We start from the raw sequence: 26,067 nt of genomic DNA, 5'->3' as shown, positions 1-26,067 counted from the left end.
AGCCATAGAGGACAAACAAGGCATCCGACTTCCTAAACGAAGAAGTGCGGTCAACGTAAGTCCTTAAGGCCCGCACAACATCCAAAGTGGCCTCACCCACTGAAAGGCCAGGTGAGTTAAAAGCCGGTACAACTATTTCCTCGTTAACATGAAACTGGGAAACAACCTTGGGAAGAAATTCAGGACGAGTGCGCAGCACTGCCCTGTTCCCATGAAAAATCAAGAAAGGGGGTCTACGAGAGAGAGCCCCTAAATCAGAAACACGTCTGGCCGAAGCTTTGGCCAGAAGGAAAACAGTCTTAGCTGTTAGCCATTTAAGATCCACTGAGCCCAGTGGTTCAAACGGCGGTCCCTGGAGAGCCCTCAGGACCACAGCCAAGTCCCAAGGCGCCACAGGTGGGACAAATGGCAGCTGAATTCGCAGAACATCTTGCACAAAGGTGCGCACATCAGGGATTGTAGCAATCCTACGATGAAACCAGACAGACAGGGCAGAAACCTGCACCTTCAAAGAAGCAAGGCGAAGCCCATGGGTCTAATCCCACTTGTAGGAAAGCTAGTACTCTAGACAGATGAAACTCCCGCGGTGCATAACCTCTCGGTCGACACCACTGGAAGAACGTATGCCACACCCGATGGTATATTCTGGCGGAAGACGGTTTCCGAGCTCTTAGCATGGTTCGCACTACAGAGCTGGAAAATCCCCTGGACCTCAACATGGCCATCTCAACAGCCACGCCGTCAAAGACAGCCGAGTCAGGTCCGGGTGAAGACAAGGACCCTGTGACAGAAGGTCCGGTCGTAGCGGCAACCGCAGAGGACTGTCCACGGACAGACCCTGAAGGTCTGAGAACTAGTGCCGTCTGGGCCATGCGGGAGCTATCAACAGGAGCGTCCCTCCTTCCTGTTTGAATTTCCGGATTACCAGCGGAAGAAGGGCAAACGGAGGAAACAGATAAGCGAACTGGAACGTCCACCGGACGGACAGAGCATCCACCAGAGACGCCTCTTCGTCTCTTGTGCGAGACCCGTACACCGGCAACTTGTTGTTGTGCCGGGACGCCATGAGGTCGATCTCTGGAAGACCCCACCTGTCCACCAGCAGTTGAAAAACGTCCGGGTGAAGGGACCATTCTCCTGGATGAACGTCCTGGCGACTGAGAAAGTCCGCTTCCCAGTTTAGCACTCCCGGGATGAAGACCGCTGATATGGCCGGAAGATTACGCTCCGCCCATACCAGGATCCGGGACACCTCCACGAGAGCCGCCCGACTTCGGGTTCCTCCTTGCCGATTTATGTAGGCCACGGTGGTAGCGTTGTCCAACTGGACCTGCACCGGGTGACCTTGGAGAACCCGATGTGCCTGCTGGAGAGCATTGAAAACCGCTCGGAGTTCCAAGATGTTTATTGGAAGCTCTGTTTCTGTCAGAGTCCACCTGCCCTAGAACAAGTGTGGACCCGAGACTGCTCCCCAGCCCCGAAGACTGGCGTCCGTTGTTAACAGGACCCAATTCGCCACCCAGAACGGACGACCCTTGTTGAGATGGGTCGTCTGCAACCACCAGGCTAGGGACAGGCGAACCTCCGGAGTGAGCACCATCGTCTGGGACTTTAGACTCTGAGGCAGTCCATTCCATTTGGATAGGATCAGGTGCTGCAGAGGTCTGGAGTGAAACTGGGCATATTCCACCATGTCGAATACCGACACCATGGAGCCCAGTAACCTCATCGCCGAGTGCAGAGACACCCGGCGGCTCTGTAGACAACTGCGCACCCTCAACTCCAAGGCAGAGATCTTTTCCCCCGTCACAAAGATCCTTTGCTGTCCGGAGTCCAGCAAGACGGGATCAGGGTGGACTTCTGCCAGTTTATTAACCAGCCGTGCCGTTGCAGTACCGCAATTTTCAAGTCCAAGTGGCGTAGAAGGAGCTTCGGAGATCCTGCCACTAAGAGAAGGTCGTCCAAGTACGGCAACATGCGGACTCCCTGCAGCCGCAGGGAAGCCGCCATGACCGCTATCACCTTGGTGAAAACACGTGGTGCTGTCGCCAGGCCAAAAGGTAACGCCCAGAACTGAAAGTGGTCGCTGCGGATTGCAAACCTGAGGAACTGCTGATGGCGCGAAAGAATAGGAACATGCAGGTAATCGTCCTGTATGTCCAATGACACATGTAGTCCCCAGGTTCCAGCGCCAGAATGCGCGGATGGAGCGTAGTGTCTCCATCCGAAACTTCGGCACCCGCAAAGACCTGTTGAGACTTTTGAGGTTGAGTATCGGATGAAACGACCCATTGGGTTTCTGCACCAAAAAGAGATTGGCATAGAAACCCTGGCCCTTCTGGGAGGATGGAACAGGCACTATATCTCCAGCCTGAAACAGTGTGCAAGACCTTCCGCAGCTCCGCTGCCTTGTTCCGGTCTGATGGTAGACCCGTGGTGAAGAATCGAGCCGGGGGTCTGTGCCGGAAGGAGAGGGCATACCCGTGTGAGACCACCTCAAGAACCCAAGTGTCTGTCGTGGTGACCAACCAACACCGGGCGAACTGCAGCAGGCGGCCTTCCACTTCGGGATCCCCAAAAGGGAGGCCCGGACCGTCAGGCCGCAGGCTTGTCATCTGGCTTAGGGGCCGGACGTCTGGTACTCCAGGCCTGCTTCCGGGGCTTGGCCGATTTCTTGGGGCCAGCCTGTCGGGGAAAGGACTGTGCTTTAGGCCTACCCTGGGCCCTATAAGGCCGAAAGGACGACGTACCTGAACTGGAAGGAACTGCAGCAGACGGGAGACATGCCGACTTGGCTGCCGCCAGCGTGGCTACAATTTTGTCCAGGTCCGGACCAAAGAGAACTTCTCCGTTAAAAGGCAACGCTTCCAAACCCTTTTTGGAATCAGCGTCCGCCTTCCAAGATCGCAACCACAAGGTGCGACGAGCAGCTATAGCTGCCGAAGAAATTCGAGACGCCAGGGTACTAATATCCAAGGCCGCTTCCTTGATATAAGTGGCCGAATCCCGGAGATTTCCGATCAACTCCGTCTGTTCAGCCGAACAGTCGGATTCGAAGGACGCCTCCAACGTATCTGCCCAGCGCTCCATAGCTCTGGCAACCCAGCAAATGGCCATAGCTGGCCGCGCTGCCCCCCCAAGGGAATAAACAGACTTTAGGCAGATCTCCACCTTGCGGTCCGTAGCATCCTTAAGGGAGGACATGGATGGCATGGGTAAAGTGGCACTACGTACGAGGCGTGTCACATGAGAATCCACCTGTGAAGGGGATTCCCACTTAGAAAAATAATTATCCGCGAACGGATAAGCCACCGCCAAACGCCTCTGCGGCTGGTATCGTTTGCCAGGCTGTTTCCACGCCTCCTCTAAATGGTCCACCAACTGACCTGAAAGAGGAAAGACTGTGGCGCCACCCTTAACATCCTTAAAAAAGGCATATTTGGATTTAGACGCCGGAGGAACTTCGTCCTCAATCACCAAAGCTGTGCGGACTGCCCGAACAAGTCCAGGAATATATACCTTGGACCTAGCGTCCGCCTCCTTAGTACGGGGAGGTTCCTGGTCAGAAAGATCCAGAATCTCCCCATCATCAGACGTCACTTCGTCATCCTCATAAGGAGCAGACAGAGACGCCACTGGCCGCAACACAGACTCCCCTTGTACCGACAAGTGCTGTATAGAACTAGTCAGGGAATTAACCCACGCCGGCTCCTGAGAGAGCGGGAGAGGGGAAATAGGGAGACTGCGGGGTACCACCAATTGCCTGCATGGGTGACGACCCCACTGATTGCTGGGACAATCCCATCTGCCAGAACGTGGGCTGCGGAGCTAACTGGCCCACCAAGGTTGTAAGCGCCTGAGCGAAACAAGCCCAGGGCGGCTCCTGTACCGGTGTTGTGACCGTAATTGGCCGCGCCAATAAAAAACACTTCCGGCATAGGCCCTCCGCATTACCCTCCCCCTCCGCTATAGGTACTTTACACGTAATACACTGAAGCTGGAGAGGAAAATCACTCTCAGACATAATGGTGGAAAGTATGTGACCCCTCTCACCAATACTTTTAGTATAGCGAGAGACCACCCTGCAGTAACGCACCGCAAGGGCTTTAGCAGAAAGAACAGGGATAGTGATAAGACTGACAGTTAGAAAATAAAAGTACAGGCAGCAGCGCTAGCACAGTCACATACAATGCAAAGAAAATCAATTCCTGCACTAACAGCGCTGATAAATCAACTACACAGAGTCTGGTAGGACACAGCGCTGCATACACAGACCTGACCACAGCGGAGGAGAGGTATGCGGGGGGACCCAGACCACGATGCCTCCGATCATAGGCTTCCAGCAGCGTTCACCATGCGTTGGGAAAGATGGCCACCGAGGAGCATAGAGGAGGCTGGCCTGGGGGAGGAGTCGGCGTGTGCAGAGAGGGCTGTGTGCAGCGGGGGAGGCGCCGGCTGTGAGACAGGGAAGGCGCGCTCCCCTGGCATGCATTTAACCCCTGGGACGCCGCAGCGCTACCGCTCTGCCGCGGTCCTGCTGTCCCAGGGGGGTAGTGGAAGCGCAGGTTAGTACCTGGCTCCACGCTGCAGCCAGTCCCCAGGGAGCCCCCTGCCTGGGGACTCTGGACCATGTATCAGCGGGGACCCACCGCGGGACCCTGCTGCTTACCTGATGACCCCCTTAAATCCGGCCATGGTCCTAAACATCTGGGGTCACCGCTAGCTGTGACCCCAGATGCCTACCAGCATCCCCAGATCGGTACCGGCGTTCTGGTACCGGCGGGTGTGTAGGGAAGACAGCATGGACGTCAGGACTTCCAGATGTGCAGCCACAGCTGCAAAGAAGAAAACTTCAGGGGCTCTTCATGGCTCCCCTCTAACAGGTTCAACCGACTCCGGCCGGGCACCAAACTAAACTGAGATGCCTGGGCTCAGGGGCGGGGTATAGGAAGGGGACCCTAGTGCATCCTGGGAGGCTGAAAGCTTAACTCTATGGTGCCCGATGACTGACGTCATCACCTATACCCCAAGGTATCCTGTGCATACCCTATGGACCCTGAAGTAGAAAATGGGGCAATCCAATGAGACGCAAAATACTCTTGACATGTCTCTCATGTCCCAAGGACAAATTTGTATGAGGACTCAATTTATAGGTTGCAGGGGGCGCCAAACACTAGCATCGGCCCTGGTCAGGACTACATTTGAACCTGATATTGCACAGTTCTCTGCTACCAAAATATTGTATATAGTGTGGATTGCCAAGAACCCATTATTACTGCTGTTTTGCTAGCAATAGCATTGCATCAAAACTAGCAGTAGCCGCACATAATCTGGATTGCTTTTTAACATGATATTATTGGACAGTTTTCTGCTACCACACTATTGCATATTCTGGAATGCATACAACATATTATTGCAACCTACACCAGTGCAATTCTCCTACCATCTATAATTCACTGATAGCACTGGTATTCCACAAAGTTTACCCAGCTAGTCACCAACATTAGACCAGCATCAGTCTTGACACAAAAACATTATAGGTGTGCCTCACACAATAGCTTGTGCTATTATGTTATGTCAGAACCCTTAGATATTTACCTGGTTCTCACAGAATAATTGTGCCCTTGCTGTATTCACATGACCAAGATAGCAGCTAGTGTTCACCATTGTATACCAGTGCCCCAAGATACCAGCTGATGCCATCACAGTATACCTTCCAGATACAAAATATATTTTAGCAGTACTCAAATATACCAGCCATTGCCATTAACGAATAGCAAGACAAATACACAAACCAGCTACCTTGTGTGCTCTCCATATACCAAACCCCCTGCAGTAATGCCAGTGCACATCAACAAGTGCCTTAAAGTGCTAAAGACTCTACATATTCCTCATAAGACAACAGCAGGAACTATAGCTACACATAATAGCATGTGTAGCTTTTCCAGTATATTTGCAACTTTGCTTATACTCCAGGAATATACAAACACATCTGATTCGGGATGTAGTCAAGAGACCAGCGGGTGCAAGGCAGCCTGGTCTCTATGCCGATGCTGAAATCCCGACAAGGGAGTTAAGATAGGCGTCGATATACCGACACCGGAATCCAGGAGGACACGTGCCCACACAAGGTAAGTCCAGGGCGCCCGTCCTGTTTGCCATGCGGGTGTGTGTAAGTTTAGGACAGTTAGCAGGGTTACGTTTTTTTTGGGGGGAGGGGGGTGGTGGGGAGGCTAGGGTTAGGCACCCCTAGGTGGGAGGGTCAGACACCAATGGGGGGGTTAGGTTTAGACACTAAGGGCGGAGGATTAGGTTTGGGCACAAAAGATGGGGGACTTAGGTTCAGGGTGCGGATTGGTGGAGGGTTAGGCAACAAAAAGGGAGGGTTAAGAGGGGGATGGGGGAGTATACTTACCCGACCCCTGTCGAGATACCAACCATTGGGATGCCGCTGTCGGTATTGTGACAGGAGGCATCCCGATAGCCGACATTACATACCGATTCTGCTGATTCTACATACCTCCTTGTACTTTATGGTAAACCATTACCCCAACAGAATACCAGTCAGTGTAATTCATAAGCTATTCTCTATCCATACATTCCATTTATATAATGCCCCATGTTATGTAAAAGGCAGGCACTGACTTCAGGGTAGACAACATGAGTGGATTCAAAGATGATCTCTGTGCAAAAATGCACTTTATTTCTCCATGCAGTCTACAGACAAGATTTTTGTAAGTTCTGGTAGCAGCAATAGGTGAAAGCTGCTTGCTTGACTGAGCATTTGCATTAATAAAACAATAAAACAACTATTAGGTCATAAATGAACACTAAAGATGCAATTTACGGTCATATATATAAGTAACAAGCATACAGTTGCCATTTAAAACTGTTTATAAGAGAAGTACATTAAATGGATTAAATTACCTCTATCATAACTATAGGGGGTGACAGTGAAATCACATTTCCAATTAACTACTAGTAGACATGAATAAACCCATCATTCCTATCACAATTAACTAACTGAACCTTACCGAGTTAAATCATCATCTGCAAGCATTCCTTTTGGGACAGGAGAATATCGGCCCGGGGATGGAGGAAGAGGATGTCCAAGATATCCAGGTGAACTGATATGATTATCCACTTGCTGAGAATATGCTGCAACAACAGATTGTAGAAAGCTAATAAAGTCCACCAGATTAGACAGGAGGCATTCATGCGTGTGGTCTACCGGTGACAAATTCAAAGGAGAATGCCAAAACCGATCAAGATGGAATCTAAGGATTAAAATGGCACTTTGGCAACCTTGAGCTTTAAAATAATTTTTTTTTAATTACCACTGATTAATGATTTGACTAAAGGTGGAGTCCATGTTTGACTTGTGAAAGCCACTGTCATATGGTTTGCCCATGTAAAGTTTTATGTGGATATAACAAAAAACATGCTTAAGAAACTACTCATAGATCTTTCATTAATAAAAGCTCTTCACAGATGGGACTAATGCAACTAAAATGGTCGTTAGTCACTCCACAGAACATGACAGACGTTTGGAATTAAAATGTGTATTACTAGATCAAGAACCTCCACATAGACTTGGGTTTATCATAACAAGGTTTTTCTTCAGGTGGAACACAAGTGGCTATGCATATTGCTTAGTATGGCTCCTAATGGTGATAAAATAAGAGTTATGGTATAACATACCTTAGTCGACTCTTTCTTCGAGGTCCATAGGGTCCACAGGATCTACCTTGGGGGTATGTAGATGGAGAGATCCATTGCAGCAAACAGCTACAGCTTTAAAGCTCCCAGGATGCACTGGTCCTCCTCCCTACATAACCCACCTCGAGCCACAGGCATTCAGTTTGTAAACAAGCCTAACGACAAGAGACGGAAAAATGGAGAAGGAAGTACAATGTACCCAAGAAACACTCAAAATACGAAGAGGGAATTAGTGATACAAAAAAGTCAAGAACAGATCCCAACTGAAGCCAGGTGCGTCAGGGTGGGTGCCCTGTGGACCTCGAAGAAAAAGAATTAACAAAAAGGTATGTTATACCATAATTCTAGATTTCTTCAGGTTCCATAGGGGCCACAGGAATTACCCTGGGACATCCTAAAGCAGTTCCCTTAAGGGTGGGGACGCTCCTGAGCAGATAGCAGAATCCGCCGCCAAAAAAGAAGCATCCTGGGAGGCATAAGTATCAAAAGCATAGAATTTGAAAAAAATCACGGAAGACCAAGTGCCTGCCTTGTAGAGTTGTTCAGCAGAGGCATCCTGTCTTACCGCCCACGATGGTCCGACATACCGAGTGGAATGTGCTGTCACCTTGTTAGGAACAGGGAGATCAGCCTGTGTATAAACCTGAGAAATGGTCATACGAAGCCAGTGAGACAAGGTTTGTTTGCTGGCCAACCTCTTTTGTGAAAACCATATAACAAAGAGTGAATCAGACTTCCTGATGGACTTGGTCCGATCCACGTAGATACGAAGGGCTCGAACCACATCTGAAGACTTAAAGGCCGGGACTACAATTTATGTGAAAACTCATTTATGTGGGACTCATTTATGTGAAACCAGGACACAACGTTCGGGAGGTATACCGCCTTGGTATGAAGGACAGCTCTATTCTGATGAAACAACCAATTATGGAGAACATGATAACGCTGCCAAGTCCGAAACTCTGCGAGCTGAAGAGATGGCAAGGAGAAGCAAAGTCTTGGCCGTCAGCCATATCAAGTCACCTTATCCAAGGGTTCAAAGGGATGCGCCTGCAGTGTCCTGAGAACCAAAGACAAATCCCATGGTGCCACCGGTGGGAGAAATGGAGGATGCAGTCGAAGAACCCCCTGAAAGAATGTTCTAACATCCTGGCAGAGGGGCAATCTTACGCTGGAACCAAACTGTCAAAGCCGAAACCAGGCGAAGACCTAAGACTAGTCCAGCCTGGAGAAAACCAAGTACCCTTGATACAATGAATATTTTAGTGTCACATCTCCTGTTGGAACACCATAGAAAAAATGAACGCAACTAGGCAGGAGCTATTAGTATCATCCTGCCGCCTTCCTGTTTGAATTTTCTGAAGACCCTTGAGAGGAGGGAGATTGGAGGAAACAGGTATGCCAACCTGAAGTTCCATCTCACCACCAGAGTATCCATGAAGGCTGCTGAGGGGTCCCTTGTTCTGGACCCGTACCTGGAGACTTTGTGGTTGTGACGTGATGCCATGAGGCCTAAGTCTGGTATCCCCCACCTGTCCACCAGGATTTGAAATACCTCCGGATGAAGAGCCCATTCTCTGGCGTGTACAGTATGTCCTGGCAACTTAGGAAGTCTGCTTCCCAGTTGAGAACCCCTGGGATGAATATTGCCGATATTGCTAGTAGATGGCATTCCGCCCATAGCAGAATCCTTGCCACTTCTTCCATGGCTGTTAGTGTGCCTCCATGATTTATGTAGGTCACTGTTGTCGCATTGTAGTATTGGACCTGGACAGGCCTGCCTTGTAGAAGGTCCTGTGCCAATATGAGTGCTTTGTGCACTGCCCGAAGCTCCAATATATTTATTGGTAGGTGACATTCTTGGTCTAAATGAAAAGAAACAAGTGAGCGCTTCTGAATAACACAATAGTGTGTGTATATTATAATGCAGTCTAGTCTGGGCTGCCTGTACAATGTGGGTTTGGATACTCCACAGATGTGTGTGTACTAATAGAAAATTTTGTAAAGGCACCTATAACCAGCTGCTGATTTAAAATATTTTTACTTCAATCAATTACATATATAAAAATATAAAATACAGATGGAAAATCATTCCTTTAAATAGAAATAAATACCAACAACAAACAATGCATATACTCATTAAAATAGCATTGATTTCTAGTAAATTAGTATGCAATGATTAAGGTAGCAGAGCACAGTTAATTCAGATAGTTCATCCGTAAGCAGAAGATTTTAGTGGCAGCAGTATAGTTGTTAATTATGCAGAATGATTTCCAATAGCACAGTTCAGCAGTTTGTTAATAAGCCAATATGTTAATAAGCCAGCAGGTGGTGAATAGGACAGGTTATTAACCTGTCAATGGACAGGTTAATAGATATGCATCCAAATTGGTAAATTCCTCTACCTGGTATGAGGGAGGATATTTGATGATTTATGTAGGCCACTGTTGTCGCATTGGACCTGGACAGGCCTGCCTTGTAGAAGGTTCTGTGCCAATATGAGTGCTTTGTGCACTGCCCGAAGCTCCAATATTTATTGGTAGGTGACTTTCTTGGTCTATCCACCTTCCCTGAAAAGTGTGATGACCCGTCACAACTCCCCATCCATGCAGACTTGCATCCGCGGTGAGATGTACCCATTCCGGGATCCATAACAGACTGCCATTGTTTAAATGAGTTGTTTCCAGCCACCAGGCTAGGGAGAGGCGAACCTCTGGCGAGATGTGTACCATCTGGGTTTTTATCTGATGATTATGACCATCCCACTGGGCCAGAATCCACAGCTGCAAGGACCTGGAGTGGAACTGGGCATAAGCCACCATGTCGAATGTGGCTACCATGGAGCCCAGCACCTGTATCGCTTAGTGCACTGACACGGTTTGCTTGCAAAGCAGCTAGTGCACACGAGTCTGTAGTGTTACAATCTTGTCCTCAGGAAATATAGAATGTCCTAGAGAGTCCAGCCATGCCCCTAAGTGCACCATCTGCTGAACTGGAGTGACGACTTCCTTCAATTGATTACCCAGCCGTGATCTTGTAAGCAGAAAATGGTCATCGGTAGATGGCATTGTAACATCTCCTGAGATTGCGCCAATATCAGGAGGTCTCCTAGATATGGCAGTATCCTGACTCCTTGACGTCTGAGATTAGCAGACATGACCGCCATTATTTTGGTGAATACCCGAGGGGCTGTGTCAAGCCCGAAGGGTAGAGCCTGAAACTGATAGTGTTGCCGATCTACTGCCAACCCGAGAAAGGCTTGCTGAGATTTTGTAATCGGGACATGCAGTTATGCATCTTGTATGTCCAGGGAGACCATGAAGTCCCCAGGCTCCATTGCCAACACAATTGACCATAGGGTTTCCAATCAGAATTTGGGCACTTTGATAAATCTGTTGAGAGATTTTAGATTCAACATAGGGCGGTGTGACCCATTGGGTTTTTGAATTAAAAACACAATTGAATAATAACCCCTTCCCTGTTGAGTCACAGGGACAGGGACTATAGCACCTGGTTCAAGGAGGGCCCCAATAGACTCTCGGTAAGCCGGGCTCTGACCGGGTCTGTAGGAAGAGTTGTGAACACAAACCTTTGAGGGGGATGCATGATGAACGTGATGGTTTAACCCTGAGAGACCATGGCTTGTACCCAGGCATCTGTAGTGGTCTGATGCCAGGCCTGTGTAAATTGCAAAAGTCGGCCCCCAACCCTGACATCCTCCAGGGGGAGGCTCGCGTCCTCAGACAGTGGACTTACCATCTGGCTTGGAAGGAGGGCATTTGGATAACCAAGACCCTTTGGGCTGTGCCCTCTTGCCAATTTGTTTGGCCGAGGACTGCTTCTTTGTCCTACCTTGTGGACGAAAGGACAGATATGGCTGCCTCTCAGAGGCAGATGTGGATGGCAATTCCGCTGACCGGCGTTGCCAAGGAAGTCATTATGTCATCCAAACCTGGATCAAACAGTACCTTCCCTGTGAAGGGCAACAATTCCAGAGCCTTCTTGGACCCTGCATCCGCCTTCCAGGTCTTAAAGCCAGAGGGACCTTCTGGCTGCCACCGAGGTGGAAGAGATCCTAGACGCTAGGACACCTGTGCCAATCCTCACCTCCACCATATACATAGCTGCTTCTTGCAATTGACCAAGAAGAGACTGCTGCTTTCTAGACGGGTCAACCTAGCATACAGTCACATACAATGCATGAATACACATGATTACAGTAATCTGAACTCTGATCAACTAGCCAGCCCCAGCGGGGTGATGGTGGGATATAAAGCACATTATATGTCAAACCTGACGGAACAGCCTCTAAGAACACCGCCTCAGCAAACGCCAAAACGCTCCACTGCACACAACTCATCCACGGGGAGGAGACTTTGTACCAGACACCGGTGTTCCAAACCGGAAGTTTTGTGTCCGAGGGGGCTATCTCCCCTAGGCTGTGATATTCAACGGCCGGGTACACTGCACTAAAAGGCGGCAAGACGTGACCTAGTGCGCTCTAGAATGTCCCACCACCCATCCCCAGCAACAGACAATATGGTCCCGGTCGTATAGTGAGACGTCGTCCGCACACAAATACCCTCTGATGCGTCTCAACACTGAAGGTAAGGGACTACTTAGCGCACTTACCTGCATCTCCGTTTCCCCTACCGCAGTCCCAGGCCTCAGCAGCAAGCCACTACCCAGCCCCGCTGATGCCCGCCGAAAATCCAGTGGCACAAGGTGGATGCTGGTATTGTCGGCTCAGCGGAGGTAGTAGGATTCGCACTGCAGGCGTCCTTTACGGCGCCTAACACCGCTAAACTCTGAGGTAAAAAATAAAAAGTTTGGGACTGCCTGAGCAGTCCCACTGTTAAAACAGGTGCATCTTGCCATGCACCAAACGAAAAAACTAAATGCCTGTGGCTGGGGGCAGGGTATATAGGGAGGAGGTCTAGTGCATGCTGGGAGCTCCAAAGCTTTGCTGTTTGTTACATTGGATGCTATCCAACTATATATCCCAAGGTAATTCCTGTGGACCTTATGGAACCTGAAGAAGATAAAGGGTCTTCGCTGTCAACCTATTTAAAGTCCACCTTATCCAAGGGTTCAAAGCTTGCAGTGCCCTGAGAACCTAGGATAAATTCCATGGTGCTACTGGAGGGACAAACGGTGTTACAGTTGGAGAACCCCCTGCAAAAATGTTCTTACATCTGCCAGGGACGCAATTCTGCGCTGGAACAAAACTGACCAAGCAGAAACCTGAACCCTCAAGGTAGCAAGGTGCAGACCCAAGTCTAACCCAGCCTGCAGAAAGGCAAGTACTCTTGAAATCTTGAAAACCTTAGGATCATATTTTGTTTGGGAACACCAACAAAAATATGAATGCCAAATCCTGAGATAGATGCGGGCTGAAGCAGGCTTCCTGCTTGAACTTTCTGAAGACTCTTGGGAGGAGGGATATCGGAGGAAACAGGTATGCCAACCTGAAGCTCCACCTCATCACTAGAGCATCCACTAAGGCAGTTGAGGAGTCCCTCGTTCTGGAGCGGGTCCTGGGGACCTTGTGGTTGTGGAGTGATGCCATGAGGTCTACGTCTGGTAGTCTCCACCTGTCCACCAGGAGTTGAAAGACGTCCGGATGAAGAGCCCATTTTCCGGCGTGTATGTCCTGACGACTTAGGAAGTCCGCTTCCCAGTTGAGGACTCCTGGGATGAATATTGCAGAGATGCTGGAAGATGGCATTCTGCCTACAGCAGAATGTTTGCCACTTCCCTCATGGCTGCCAGACTTTGTGTGCCTCCATGATGGTTGATGTTAGGCCACTGTGGTCGCGCTGTCGGACTGAATCTGGACAGGCCTGCCGTGAAGAAGGTCCTGCGTCAGACTGAGTGCTCTGTGCACTGCACGAAGCTCCAAGATATTTATTGGTAGGTGACTTTCTTGGTCTGTCCACCTTGCCTGAAAGGTGTGACGCCCTGTCACCGCTCCCCATCCTTGCAGACTTGGATCCGTGATGAGGAGTACCCAATCTGGGATCAATAGCGGACGACCCTTGTCTAAATTAGTCATCTCCAGGCACCAAGCGAGGGAGAGCCGAACCTCTGGCGAGATGAGGATCATCTGAGACTTTAACCGATGATACGGACCATCCCAATGAGAGAGAATCCATTGTTGCAGGGACCTGGAGTGGAACTGGGCATATGCTACCATATTGAATGTGGATTCCATGGAGCCCATCACCTGCATTGCCAGGTGAACTGACACACTTTGTTTGCAGAGTAGACTGCACACACGAGACTTTAGTGCCGCAATCTTGTCCTTTGGTAGGAGAATACTCTGGCACAGAGAGTCCAGCAGCGTCCCCAAGTGCACCATCCACTGATTTGGAGAAAGATAACTTTTTCCGATTGATTATCCAGCCGTGCTCTTGTAAGCAGACAATAGTCATCTGAAGATGACACTGTAACAACTCCTGCGATTGTGCTAGTATTAGGAGGTCGTCCAAATATGGCTATATCCTGACCCCTTGTCGTCTGAGATGAGCCATCATCACTGCCATTATCTTTGAAAATACCCGAGGGGCTGTGGCCAGCCCGAAGGGTAGAGCCTGAAATTGGTAATGTTGCTGATCTACCACCAATCTTAGAAATCTTTGGTGGGATCGTGCAATCGGAACATGCAGAAATGCATCATGTATGTTTAGGGAGACCATAAAATCTCCAGGGTCCATTGCCAGCATAATTGACCGTAGGATTTCCATACGGAATTTGGGCACATGGATGAATTTTGCCTAAGAACACAGCCATGAATAAAGAATGGTACCAAAACATCCTCCAAGAGCAACTTCTCCCAACCATCCAAGAACAGTTTGGTGATGAACAATGCCTTTTCCAGCATGATGCCATAAGGCAAAAGTGTTAACTAAGTGGCTCGGGGAACAAAACATCAAAATTTTGAGTCCATGGCCAGGAAAATCCCCAGACCTTATTCCCATTGAGAATTTGTGGTCAATCCTCAAGAGGCGGGTGGACAAACAAAAACCCCAAAATTCTGACAAACTCCAAGCAATGATTAGGCAAGAATGGGCGGCCAGTCAGCATGTGGCCCAGAAATTGATTGACAGCATGCCAGGGCGAATTGCAGAGGTCTTGAAAACGAAATTTCAACACTGCAAATATTGTCTCTTTTCATAAACGTGCAGGAGACAGAGGTGGGTGGGGCAGGTCAGATTGTGGTGACTAGACATGCCAGGTCCCTTTACTATGTTTTTTTTAAAGTGGCTTGAAATTACACAAATATATATTTAGGCATTTTTATGCACCACTAATTTAAGTAGAGCATTTATTTCTACCATTTTTTCAGTTTTAGAAAAATGCTTACAACAGCCATTTGACACATTTTTAAGAACCCCAAATACTTTTATTTTGGCCACTAATATAATTCTATATTGTTATGTAATAATGGTTTGTCTTTTTTGGGGTACAGTTTTTCCCCATTTTCACCTGAACCTGTACTTAAGTGTAAAACCAGCAAAAAAATTTGGATGAAACACATCACCCAATTTCTAATTGGATTGCACGATAAATTAACACCGAATAACTGGCGATATGCGTGATAACAAAACACCCGTGAACACGTATCACTTTCGCCTGCAATTGTATTCCCCCCTAAGCATGACAATGGACCAGTGCACAAAGTTTGGTGTGGAAAAACATGACTGGCCTGCAAAAGCGCCCACCAGACACCTTTGAGAAGTTTCCCGGAAACTGTAAGCATTTGTCACAGTAGAGTAGGAACCAACTAATACCTATGGTTTTGGAATGAGAAGCTCAACTAGCACAGGTGTGTGAGAGATGTTCAGGTTTCCACATACTTTTTGCCATATAGTTAGAGTGCGTTTGTGTTTTTTCCTAATGGTATGCAATACCAGCACTTTTTGTTGTGTATCATTCTTTCAACTAGTTCCAGAAACAAAGATATCAGTGTAATAGCTTCAGAAATTAATAAAATAAGTTCTGTGCAATGTAAGCATGGCAGCACATACAGTTGCCAGGACAACTGTTTCTCATGTACCTGTCTCTACAGCTCTTTACACAGACCCTAGGAGTTAAGGGCTTTTGTTATTACACTTGAGAGAACGTCTATGTTTAGAAACTCAATGTCAGGATTCACTGCCCCCTCTCCCTCCTTATTCCTTTCTATATATAGAAATGAATTAAATCAAATTTTTTTTTTACTGTATGTGCTGCCATGCTTTAGCCTTTATAATATTTTTGCGTGAAGGGGGGACTGTCAGTGTAATCTGTATTGTAATTGTTTTCTTATCTGTAAAATTAAATAATATCTGTTATACATTCTGTTATTACCCTCCCATTTCAATCAAAACTATTCATAGACAACCGGGCTGCATTTTTCATAAGTGCTGTAATGCACTCCAACAAGAGAGTTAATTTGCACAAATATTCGCTGTACACAGTAAAAAAACAAAAACAAAAAAAAACAAACAAAAAAAAAAAACACCCAGCTTTAGACCCTGATGTGTTGCACAGGGCCATTTCAACTCTGCAAAAGAACTCATGACAGTCTTCAGGTACAGTGCTGTACTATTAATGGGACACTTTTTAGACGTACATGATGCCCCTTGGCAGGGAAGCAACTTCAACTTACTCATACTTGATATAAACCATAGATGGTTTATCTTCAATTGGGCTTTCGAGACCCCTTTCTTCCACAGCTTTCAAGCGCTCATGCTAACCCACTACCCATGTTCCTTCCTCACAATCCAGCCCAATTGTATCACCCCTGTTTGCCCCTCCCCTTTAGAATGTAAGCTCTCACGAGCAGGGCCCTCTTCCCTCACATGCTACTTCTTCCCTTACTTATATTTTAATTTACAACAGCACCTAACACTTGGTTGCCGGCATGCATCACTGTTATGGAGCAATTTTTATAAATCCTGTATATGTCTGCATGGTTTGTACTGTTAACTGTTTTTCTTGTGTGTTCATTTGTTTGTTTATGTACTTTATAAAGGCGCTGCAAAACTCTTGTGGTGCCATATAAATAAAGGATAATAATAATAAGATGGGGATAAACTATGTAGCATTTTAGGAGAAAAGTACTTTTTTAGTATGTATTGGTACCAAAGCGGTAGGAGGATGGACATTTACATGGTAGCACAGCACACCTCTGGAGATTTTACAACCTTAGAAAGAGATCTAACCCTCTAAAGTATGAAGGAGTGGAGAAGTTTTCCATAGCAACCAATCAGCTTTGTCCTGTAATTTTATATAGTGTACTTAGTAAGTACTACTGATAAAGCCGGTTTGTTGCTATGGTTAACTTCTACTGTTTTAAAGGTTTCATACATTATCCCCTTCAAGAGAGCGAAGAATAGATGTGCACTCTGATATGTGCTGAGCAGAATACACAGGAAAACTTCTAACTGTTCAGATAGTATACAAGTGTAATAAAGTAGCATATGTAAGTAAATCCTGTAATACATTGGTTAATATGCTATAATCTAGAAGTCAGTCATTATGAAACAAATAAAACTAACTTATAGTGGGAAAAAAGTAAAATATCAAAAAGGTGACAACTTTACATCCATAGAAATATTTAAGACTGTAGTGGCTCTGTATTAGAATAATAGCCCTTTTCCACCAAATTTGTAACCCGGGTCATTACCAAGGCAACCCGGGTACAGGTTTGGTGTTAGAAGGATCAACCTAGGTTGTGTAACCCGGGAATCAGACCCTGGTAGCTACCAGGGTAGAACCCGGCACTGACATGGTTAGGCAGAGGTGTGAATGTGTGACCCGGGGTATCCAACCCGGGTCATGCTAAAAGTAGCAGAGAGCTGGATCACTAGCAATTGGAGAGAATGTCATCTCCAAGTGCCTGCAAAGGGATGATCTGGCAATAACCTGGGTCCAGCCTGTGGTGTGAACAGGGGCCCTCATTCAGAGCCGTACGCTCTGAGCAGAGCGCACGCTCTGAATGAGGGCCGCCCTCCATAATTCTGGAGCGTCCTCCTGGATGCTCGTATAGCTGTGGATCACCACCCACAGCCTATACGAGCGTGCAGTTTGATGGCCGCGATGGTCGTGACCATCGTGACCATCAAAACTGCGAGCCGGAGCCTGCGGTTGAGGTTTTCAACCGCAAGGCCCGGAGTGATTTTGGCTCTATCAGAGCCAAACTCACTCCCACTGACATCACTAGTGATGTCAGTGGGCCGGCTTCTGACGGTAGGCGTTCCCTTGGGAACACCCCCGTCAGGGAGGCACGCCCCCGGCACGCCCACCAAAGGGGGCGTGCTGTCAATCAACATCGACAGCACGCCCCCTTTGATCAGACACAACGAGCGAAGGACTTTCCTTCGCTCGTCGCGTCTGGCGCATGCGCACGACGGAGCTCCCGCCGTCGTGTGCATGCGCAGTGCACAACATCGACAAACTTGCGAGCGGACAGCCGCTTGCGAGTGGGTCTGAATCAGGCCCAGGGTTTCAAGCAGCTGTGACATGGCTTGAAACCATGTTCAATAATCCAGGTTGGACCTGGCATTTTGGTGGAAAAGGGGTATACAGAGGTGTCCAAATACATCTATCCTCCGTGCGCTACACAACGCAGGAGTTCCGTGTGACTCGGTAGCGCAGAGTGAGAAAATAAGACGCATTTGAAGGTAAAAAGTTGCACGAAAAGACGCTCAGCGCTACTGAGTCACGCCACGGCATGGCGCGACTAGAAGGCCTGTTTAGCGCGCAAGTAGGCTAGATGTATGAGGACACATCTGTAATGTGTTAAATTTTTGTTCATCATTACAGGATTGCACGGAGAGATGTGGGCACAAATAGGTTTAATATACTGGTCATTTGGGCATTAAAATATGTTAAGATCTTGGTTAATATGCGGCCATTATTTAAGTATGATGCCATGTTAACAGTCTAAATGCAATTTTCACACTGGTATAATGTGAAATTTCTATGCAAAATTTCCCACCCATGACGGAATGGTAGTCGACAGTCTATCAACATGCATAGCTAATAAAGCTCCACAGGTGTATGCAGCAGCTCACGAGATTGCTATACTGACATTGCATTATTGGACCAGAGTGCCGCACGGTCATAATACCGACTGCGGGGATTCCTGAGCTGGAATCCCGACACGTGTCAGAATCCCGGCACCGGCATCCCGAAGGAAAGTAGTGGAGTTAGGTGAAGAGTTAGAGTTAGGCACCAAGGGGGGAAATTTAGGGTTAGGGTGCGGGGAGGTTATGTTTAAGCGCTAGAGAGGAGGTTAGGTTTAGGCACCGGAGAGGGAGGGTTAGGCGTAGGGAGAGGGTTAGGATACCGACCGACAGGTGTCTGTATCCAAACCCTGTCGATATGCTGGCGTCTGGATTCTGACTGCTGAGATCCCGAGCATCAGCATCCCATACCCAACCCCTTTAGACTTGCTATCCATTTTCCAGTGAGGGCACCGGGAACAGTTTTATTTTACGTGTGTGTGTGTGAATTATATATTGAGGGTGAATTGAATAAACTGAATTTTCCCATAGGGAGTTCCTGAGAGGGGGGCTTGGTGTTTGAGGGGCTACAGTTTATAAGTTATTGGACGTACTCAGCTTAAATTTGGCATGGACGCACAGAACTGTCCCCCGGTGCTGCATGCCAAATTTCAGGTATAAAAAATTAAAAATAAGTAATTGGAAGTAATCTAAAGATTAAACTGACAGCTTTTTTTTCCCTTACACTTCCTGTTAATTAAAAAAAAAAATTCTGCTTTAGTCTAGGAGGTATTTTTGGGATTCATAACTCTGGGTATTAGCCAAAATAGGTCCCATTTTACAGATAGGAATTTTCAATTTGCGCATGTCACGTAGCCACCTGCAGGGGGTGTACTCAGAGTGGCTTCACTTGGGAGCCGCAATATGGCCGCCATCTCCTCGCTTGTAGTATTTCTTTTATGATTACGAGAGTAATTAGCCCTATTTATGTCACTGAAAACAATTGAGAGCCATTTTGTGGCTGGATTGGGACACACTGCCTCATTAATAGCCCTTGCACTGATCTCATTTCATAGCTTAATCTGGTCCGTGCAGTACAGTGCCAGAGGCGGCTGTGAGTGGGGATGTCACTTAATATATTCAAGGCCAGATAGGAGCAGAAAATTCAGAAGTGCTAGGAGCGAGAACAGCGTTGTACAGTTGAGCACTAAGGGGCAGGGAGGTCTGCACTCTGCAGAGCAGTCCAGGCAGGAGGACAGCACTGATCGGTATGGACCCGGCAGCACAGGCGGGTACCGGGCACGGCAGAGGAAAGACTGCTACGGTGCCAGGTAAGACTCAGCTGCCTGGGATGCACCCAGAGTGTCAGCGGTGCCAGAGGAGAGAAGGTGGGTAGAAGGTGCAGCCGGTCCCAGAGGCCAGAGGAAAACCAGTGCAGGGCTACAAGGCTAAAGGCCAGCACCCACTCGATCCACGAATGGTAATGTGGAACAGGTGGTATCGGAAGAGATCTCATGGTGTCAGGGGAGCACAGCACTGTAGTGCCTCTATTCAGTGTGCTAGAGCTGCCTACCGGCACTGCAGAGCCCGACTCTAATTGCACCTGCCTCCCTCCTCCTGCACACTGACTGCATCTGCGGTGTTCGTCAGTTGTGTCTCTGGAAGCCTGACATCACCTGTGTGGGGAGGTCAGACAGCTCCAAGTGGTGACCGCTGACCTTAGGGCAGTGAGCGGCGGCGAAGTGCCGGGACCAATGTGGTGGTGCCGAATCTGAATCATGACGAGCATTGCATCAGGATGCGGGAGGCATCCTGAAGGATCCAGTGCTCGTGCAGCATTAATGCAGAGCTGGTCATCGGACGTACTATGGCGGCGGTTCCCATTTTAAAAATGGCGACACCACCATTTTTAAAATTCCAGATGGCCGTGACAAGCCAATTGCAGTTTGCTACGTCATCTCCCAGCCCAAATTATATAATCCAGCGCGAAGCAGGTGCAGTAACAGTCCATCGGCAGAGGAAGTCCTGGTTGGGCAGCGGCCATGAAAAAGCTTACAGACTGGTGCAGTTTAAAAAATGATTGAAACATTAAGGGCTTATATTCAATTTGAGGTGAAGAGTACATTGCCGAACTTTTCGCTGTCATCTGAGGTTTTGGAAGTGAAAACTTATCGCGCTCGATTCCCCGTACTCAATTTAATTTCGGCGAAAAGGGGACCCGGTGAAAAGGAAATCGGCGAAAAGTCTTGTCATTTTAGGGGAAATCAACCTGACATGGGGTATCACTATGGGTACCCCCTAATAGCCCTGCTAAAGGTATGTGGGGTCTTTAAAAGGTCTCAATAGGTGCTGTATAGAGTCTTTGGGAAAGTGGTGAAGAATAGCATTTAGCAATTTTTTGGGGGAAAAATAAGGTGTCCCATCAAATTTGGGGTACATGAAAATGGATACTAGCATTTTTTAAAGTGGCTAATGTGAAGTTAAAAATAGAGAAAAATCCACCTGCCGCAACCACCTGCAATAAATAAATAAATAAAAACACCTGCCGCATACTTAGCTGAACTAGCAATCAGATATCCCGGGCTTTGTCTTCCAGAAGGAAAATACTCTGTAATGCCGTATCCAGGATCATCTCCAGAAACTGGAGTCTCTGGGACGGACTCAGATTGGATTTCTTTCAAATCATTATCCAACCGTGTTGCGTTAAGAGTCTTGTATGTCAGTGAGGTGGTTCAAGAGAAGAGATTCCGATGGAGCCTTGATTAACAGGTCGTCCAAGTAAGGTATTATGTTCACTCCTGATGACTGAAGGTGTGCAATCATGATCGACAACGTTTTGGTGAAAATCCGGAGAGCCGAGGATAACCGAAAGGCAATGCCCGAAACTAATAGTGATTCTGCAATATTGCAAAACGCAGGAAGGCCTGATGTGGTTCCCAAATGGGGACACGGAAATACGCATCTTTTATATCCAGAGAAATGAGGAACTCTGCTGGTTCCAAGCTCACAATTACAGACTGAAGTGACTCCATTTTGAAATGGTACATTTTCAAATACTGGTTTAAAGACGATGGGTCTGACTGAACCATCTGGATTGGGCACCACAAATAAAACCCCATACCTCGTTGATGCACTGGAACCGGAACTAGGACTGACAATTCTAGCAGAGACTGGATAGCCTCTTGCAGAACCCTGGCCTTGTCTGTGAACACCGACAGACTCATAGTGAAGAACTGATTTGGAGGTGAAACTTCAAAATCTATTCGGTATCCTACGGAAAGTAGTTTGCGAATCCACGGATCTGAAGATACCTGGTTTTAAACTCATTGAAAAGTCTTTAAACAACCACAGGTGGGACGAAAGACCGTCATGCCACTTGTTTCTCAGCTGGTTTCTGTTCCTGTCGAAGAAGAGCAACTGTATGTGGACGACCTCTAACTCTGCCGCCCCTGGCCTGCGTGGGGGCACCTCCCCCACCACAAAAGGGCTGTGGAGCACGAAAGGAATGAAACAAGGGATCAGTCCTCCTGGGTGCCAGAGTAGTAGAAGGGAGGAAAGAAGATTTACCCCGATGGCCTGGGATATCCATTTGTCCAATTCTGGACCAAAAAGCATATCCCCTATGAATTGTAGACCCTCAACAGCCCGTTTGGAGTCTGTGTCCGTCTGCAAAGAGCGCAACCAGAGAGCTCTGCGGGCAGAAATGGCGGAAGCGGATATGCCAGCACTGATCTGACAGATATCCTTGGAAGCCTCGCCCAGGTAAGCTGCTGACTCGCGTATGTGTTCTGCTAGTAACCGTAACTCTGCTCTGGAAGTACTGGAGTCCAAGCCCATAATTTACTGGTCCACCCAGCAAGTTACAGCTTTGTTAACCTAGGCACTAACAAGCGTAGGTCTAAGTTGGGCTCCTGCTGCAGTGTAAATAGATCGAAGTTGTTTCCAACTTACGATCAGAAGGGTCCTTCAGTAACGTAGCAGCCGGCACTGGAGCGTTGTTTTCTCAGAAAGACGAGAAACAGATGCAACACCTGGAGGAGGTGTTTCCCACTTTTCCATCATGGATGCTGGAAATGGATAAATGGAGGGGAAACGACGTGGAATCTGGAACCTCTTATCTGGTTGTTTCCAGGCCACTGAAAGCTGGTCTTGAAGCTGTTGTGAAAAGGGAAAAACAGCCGACCTTCTAAGTTGGTTGTCAAATAGTTCAAACTCCTGAGCTGCAGGAACTATTTCCTCAGGTAGATCAGGATCTGCCGGACCACCAGAATTAAAGGCTCCGCCCCTTGAGTGGCGGATTCTAAATCAGCAGTTATCCTCCAAAACCTCTTCTAATTCATCCTCCTCAGTCTCTTCCCTTGCGAGAAGTTCCTCGTCCGACTCCTCTGACTGGAGGATAGTCGTCAGAGGACGCTTATGTGTAGGCTTTTGGTAGGAAGTGGAGGGTATAGTAGCAGCGGTACCCATAACCTGTACCAAGCCGTCTAGAGCATTGGTTAACCCTGCCACCCAGGAATGTTGAGATCTACGAGCTTCAGCCAACTCCGACGTTAAATGCACCATAATTCCTACCATGTCCATTTCCCATGGAGGAGAAGGCGAGGCAGTTATAGCAACAGAAGGATCAACAGCTAAACAAGGATCACATAGCGTGGAGCCAGTAGCATTTTGCATTTGGAACAAATACATTTTTTGAGAAGCCTTTGTTCTGTTTGTCATTTATACACACAGCCACTCACACAGACTCTATGTCAGAAAATAGAGATAGAATACAGGTACAGAAGGCTAGTTTGGGAAATAGGAGGAGGAGATCACACCACTCTCTTCCCATAGATCAGATTCTTTGCACTTTTTTACACACCCCAGTGTTTACTCATAGCCTTTTACAAGAATCCTGTAGTATAAGGGATGCTCAATCAAGCCTTCTGTAAAAATGGCTGCTGCATACTACCTGTAATTAGGAGAGATGCAGGCATTGAGTGGTTAAACGGCAACCACACTGTTGTAACAGCCGCTTGCCGAGAATTAGAGAGCCCGCGTTAAGCTCCGCCCCCTTATTCCCCCCTAGGGCCTCCAAAATAGCTGATAGCGCTGTGCTTTACACCTCCCCCTCTGTCAGCCCCCGCTCTGCAACAGCCGCTTGCCGCGTGTGTGCAGCGAGGATAGGGGAGATAAGGTAGGGAGAGAGTAACCAGCATCAGGAAGCGGGGCGGGAGACAGGGGATGCGCAGCTACACACTCACTGCGCTCCCTTGTAATCTCTGTTGGCAGCTCAGCACTCTGTTTCTCTTGTTGTTAGAGATGTGCTGCAGCGATGAGTTGTCAGGAGCTTTTAGAGTAAGCACTCCTGCCTGACTTACAGAAAAGTCAGGGTGCCAGGTACCTGGACCCCACCTTTAAGTAGGTGTAAAAGACGCAGAATATAAAATAAATCAAAGTATATTGCTGGGGCACAGCATGTAGTGACCAGCTCCCATAGGCACATTTTCTAAACTGACAGCTGGTGGGGAATAGAGGGGGAGGAGCTTCACACTTCTAAATTAATTAAAGTGCCAGCTCCAGCTATCTACGCCTCTATACCCCAGTGTAAGAACCTCCAGTGTCCCCTAGTGGATGAAAGATTAATTTATTTTACAGGAGTAGGAGGAGGTATCAGCAGGCCATTAATGCTCCACGGGTAACCCCATCACCTCCGCATCCACCGGCCAGGGGTGCGGAGGACAGCGCCGGATTTCAGCCCAGGCCTGGGGTACCCAGGAAAAAGGGGCCCCCGTTTTTTTGTCTATGGATCCCCCCCAGTGATCCATAGACAAAAAACCTTACGGTTTCAGATGTCCTATTAAGGCTTCTTACACATGATCAGAAATTTCATAAACCTGCCAAACTCAAAAAAGCTGACGCTTTAATGAACGTGTTCTTTGCACAACACAGATATAAGATATGATATGCCATCACACTCTGTGGTTAACTGCAGATTCAGCACTCATGGAGTGAGATAGCCATCACTCACAAAAATACAATTTTTACTCACCGTAATCTCTCTCTTCCTTGGAGTCCATCTGGGGGATGCCATTACTTCTGGGGTTATGCGTAGTGAGGTGTGGAGTCAGACAGTAGCCAATTTAAAACTGGCACCCCCCCCCCCAATATAACCCCTTCCCTTCCACCGTAAGCTCAGTCTATGCTTAAAAAAGCCTGAGAAACAACCACAGAAGAACTGAGAAATAAGGGACCAACAGGTATCTAGAATGAAACCAAACAAGGGAGGGATCTTGGCATCCCCCAGATGGACTCAGAGGAAGAGATTTTACGGTGAGTAAAAATCATTTTCTTTTTCATCCATCTGGGGGATGCCATTACTTCTGGGATATGCCAAAGCAAGTCAATCAAGGAGGGGAGCATCGGAACCGACCTCTCTATAGGTACATTTACTAAAGTGAGAGTTTTTAGAAGTGAGTTTTAAAAGTGATGTTGCCCATAGCAACCAACCAGATTCTAGCTATTATCTCCTAGAAGCTGCAAGTTAAATGTTAAGTGGAATCTGATTGGTTACTATGGGCAACATCACTTTTAAAACTCACTTCTAAAAACTCTCACTTTAGTAAATTTACCCCTAAGAATTTTCCACCCAACACTGGCATCCCTTGCTCCACATGTGTGGAAGCAGTAAACTTTTATAAAAAAAAGTGTGTACGGAAGACCAGGTAGTTGCTTTGCACAACTGCTCAACCGAGGCACCATGCCGTACAGCCCAAGAAGCCCCAACAGCATGAGTCAAATGGGCCCGAACTGAGGTTGAAACAGTCACAATCGAGGACAAATGTGCCTGCCGAATGGCAGAAGTGATCCATCTAGCGATGGATCCTTTCAAGGCAGGCCAGCCTCTTTTTGGTGCATCGATTCAACAGGGAATCCGAATGCCTCAGAGACACAGTATGGTCCAAGTAAATGCGTAATGCGCGTACCACATCCAACAGTGCTAGAGAAGAGCTTCACTAGTCACCGATTGCTGGCGAAAAGCTGGAAGGACAATATCCTGGTTAATGTGGAAAGTCGATCCCCCCTTTGGAACAAAGGAAGGTTTAGTGCGTAACACTACCCTATCCTCGTGAAAAATGAGAAGCAGAGATTTACAGGAGAGAGCCTCTAACTCAGATACCCGTCTGGCTGAGGCAATGGCCAAAAGGAAAACAACCTTCAAAGTAAGGCAACGCAATTCTACAGTATCCAAAGGCTCAAATGGTGCCTTTTGAAGTGCCTTCAAAACTAAATTCATTTCCTAAGGAGGAACCGCCAGATATAAGGAAGGAGCAAGAAGGTCTGAACTTCAGGAATGGTGGCCAAATTCCTTTGA

General features: G+C 47.7%; 1 protein-coding gene across 25 annotated transcripts in view; it reads right to left on the bottom strand.

Annotated features, from left to right (window-relative positions):
• The window catches only part of DLG1 (discs large MAGUK scaffold protein 1), a 385,534-nt gene that overhangs the window by 94,835 nt on the left and 264,632 nt on the right, over positions 1-26,067 (bottom strand). For all 25 annotated transcript variants that reach the window (XM_088444821.1, XM_088444828.1, XM_088444822.1 and 22 more), the window contains one exon: positions 7,035-7,158. In XM_088444821.1, the coding sequence (XP_088300947.1) occupies positions 7,035-7,158 (124 nt within the window). The remainder of the gene's footprint in view (positions 1-7,034; positions 7,159-26,067) is intronic.

Source organism: Taudactylus pleione, unplaced genomic scaffold, assembly GCF_031769625.1.
Source record: "Taudactylus pleione unplaced genomic scaffold, aTauple2 ptg000372l, whole genome shotgun sequence".
Taxonomy (NCBI): domain Eukaryota; kingdom Metazoa; phylum Chordata; class Amphibia; order Anura; family Myobatrachidae; genus Taudactylus; species Taudactylus pleione.
This window is presented reverse-complemented; position numbering and strand designations above follow the sequence as displayed.